The sequence below is a fragment of the Oxyura jamaicensis genome, unplaced genomic scaffold, assembly GCF_011077185.1.
Source record: "Oxyura jamaicensis isolate SHBP4307 breed ruddy duck unplaced genomic scaffold, BPBGC_Ojam_1.0 oxyUn_random_OJ70068, whole genome shotgun sequence".
NCBI lineage: Eukaryota > Metazoa > Chordata > Aves > Anseriformes > Anatidae > Oxyura > Oxyura jamaicensis.
In genome coordinates this window covers 1-2,631 of record NW_023309750.1, presented here as the reverse complement: position 1 = coordinate 2,631, position 2,631 = coordinate 1, and the positions used below count along the sequence as shown (strand labels likewise).

At 68.0% G+C, this 2,631-nt stretch overlaps 1 protein-coding gene across 1 annotated transcript; it reads right to left on the bottom strand.

Moving 5' to 3' along the window:
- Positions 1–233: 233 nt before the first annotated feature.
- Positions 234–2,484, bottom strand: LOC118159396 (ubiquitin-like modifier-activating enzyme 1). Its single transcript, XM_035313985.1, has 3 exons — positions 2,239–2,484; positions 1,081–1,236; positions 234–467 (listed from the first exon to the last, which is right to left on the bottom strand). Exons 1-3 carry the CDS (start codon positions 2,482–2,484, stop codon positions 234–236), a joined length of 636 nt encoding a protein of 211 aa, XP_035169876.1.
- Positions 2,485–2,631: the final 147 nt, after the last annotated feature.

Here is a 2,631-nt window from a genome sequence, read left to right as displayed (position 1 = left end):
AGGACCCCTCAGAGCACCCCGAGGACCCCTCACAGCACCCCCAGGACCTCCTGGAGCACCCCGAGGACCCCTCAGAGCACCCCGAGGACCCCCAGCACCCCGAGGACCTCCTGGAGCACCCCAAGGACCCCTCACAGCACCCCGAGGACCTCTCAGGGGACCCCGAGGACCTCCTAGAGCACCCCAAGGACCCCCAGCACCCCAAGGACCTCCTAGAGCACCCCGAGGACCCCTCAGAGCACCCCGAGGACCCCCCGGGGCGGGAAGCGGGGCCACAGCGGGGGCACCCATGGGTGCTCACGGGCATCGACGTTGTCCAGGGCGTTGGCGACGCCGTCCAGGGCCTCGAAGAAGTCGTCGTCGTAGACGCGCTCGGTGTCGGGGCCGACGCGGTCGGGGCGGCTGCTCACCCGCAGCGCCGGGTTCATCTCCCGCACCGCCGCCGCGGCCGTCTCCGACTTCAGCTTCTGCAGGGACCAGATGCCCCGCCCCCATTTGAGCCCCGCCCCCATTTGAGCCCCGCCCCCATTTGAGCCCCGCCCCTTCCAGCAGCACCCAATCCGATCAAATGCCAAGCCAACCTGACCGTTGACGTTGGCCAACTCAACGGAAACACCTTGATGGATGGCACCAGCCGGCAGACTCCGCCCCCCTGAGGCCCCACCCAATGAGGCCCCACCCCATAAGCTCCTCCCCTTTTCCTCCCATCCCTTTAAGCCCCTCCCACTCGCCATGAAAGGTCAAGAGAACTTGACCATTGATGTTGGCCAACTCAATGGAAGCACCTGGACGGGTTTCCACCTCGTAGACTCCGCCCCTGATAGCCCAGGCTCCTCCCCCTTAAGGCCCACCCAATCAGGCCCCTCCCACCTGCCCCACCCCCACCCCGTTAAGCTCCTCCCACTCACCAACGCCCATCAACAACTCCTGACGTTGACATTGGTCAACACAACATCGGCCAACTCAACGGCGGCTCCTGCCCAGCAGACCTCACCCCATTGGCCCCTACCCCTCAAAGGCCCCGCCCACTCCCCCCCACACACCCCCGCAGGCTCCTCCCCCTTCGGCCCCACCCCTCACCGTGACATCCCAGGGCCGGAAGAGGAACTGGCGGTTGAGGTTGGACTTCTCGATGGTGTCCATGTCGGTGACGGTGATGGACCCCTCGGGTCCGCAGCCCAGCCCCACCATGGCGAAGTTCTTCAGCAGCTCGCAGCCGATGGCCCCCGCCCCCACCTGCACCACGGGGACACGTGGGGACGCGTGGGGACACGTGGGGACACGTGGGGACGCAGCCCGAGGTGGCCCAGGAGGATTGGGGACACGTTGAGGGCGAGGAGGAAGGGACAAAGGGACGGCTGGGGACACACCGGGGGTGTTTGGGGACAAGGAGGGGCACGTGGGGAGCACTGGGAGAGACGTGGGGGACACGTGGGGACAGTTGGGGGACCCATGGGGACATCTGGGGGACCCACGAGGACATCTGGGGGACCAATGGGGACATCTGGGGGACCCATGGGGACACTTGGGGGAGCCACGAGGACATCTGGGGGACCCATGAGGACACTTGGGGGACCCACGAGGACATCTGGGGGAGCCACGGGGACATCTGGGGGAGCCACGGGGACACTTGGGGGACCCACGAGGACACTTGGGGGACCCACGAGGACACTTGGGGGACCCACGAGGACATCTGGGGGACCCACGAGGACACTTGGGGGACCCCTGGGGACATCTGGGGGACCCACGGGGACACCTGGGGGACCCATGGGGACATCTGGGGGACTCATGGGGACATCTGGGGGACCTACGAGAACACTTGGGGGACCTACGAGGACATCTGGGGGACCCATGGGGACACTTGGGGGACCCACGAGGACACTTGGGGGACCCACGGGGACATCTGGGGGACCCACGAGGACACTTGGGGGACCCACGAGGACACTTGGGGGACCCACGAGGACATCTGGGGGACCCACGAGGACACTTGGGGGACCCACGAGGACATCTGGGGGACCCACGAGGACATCTGGGGGACCCATGGGGACATCTGGGGACACAACCCAAGGTGCCCCAGGAGGGTTGGGGACCCCCAGCTGGGAAGCGGGTGGGGGGAGGTCACTGGGAGAACCCGCGAGGCCCCTTGGGGACACGGGGAGCGGGTGGGGGCCCCACGGGGACATCCGGGGACCCCACGGGGACGGTTGGGGACAGTTGGGGACAGTTGGGGACACTGACCAGGAAGTACTTCTGGTTGCCCAGCTTGGCCTGCAGCTCGGCCCCGAACACGGCGATCTGCCCGTCGTAGCGGCTGTTGCGCTGGGGCGGGACGGGGACGTCACCGACCCCACCCGTGGGTGCCCCGCGGGCGCCGAGCACCCGTGGGTGCCCCTCAAGGCGAGTGTGTCCCCCCCCCCGCCCCCCCACGGGTGTCCCCGAAGAGGTGGCCCACCCAGGGGTGGCCTCAAGGAGGAGCTCACCCATGGGCGTCCCATCAACAGCGAACCCCGAGGAGATGCCCACCACCCACGGGTGTCCCCAGGGGGTGACCACCCATGGCCAGCACCCACCCACAGGTATCCCCAAGGGGTGACCACCCGTGCCCACCACCCACGGGTGTCCCCTAGGGGT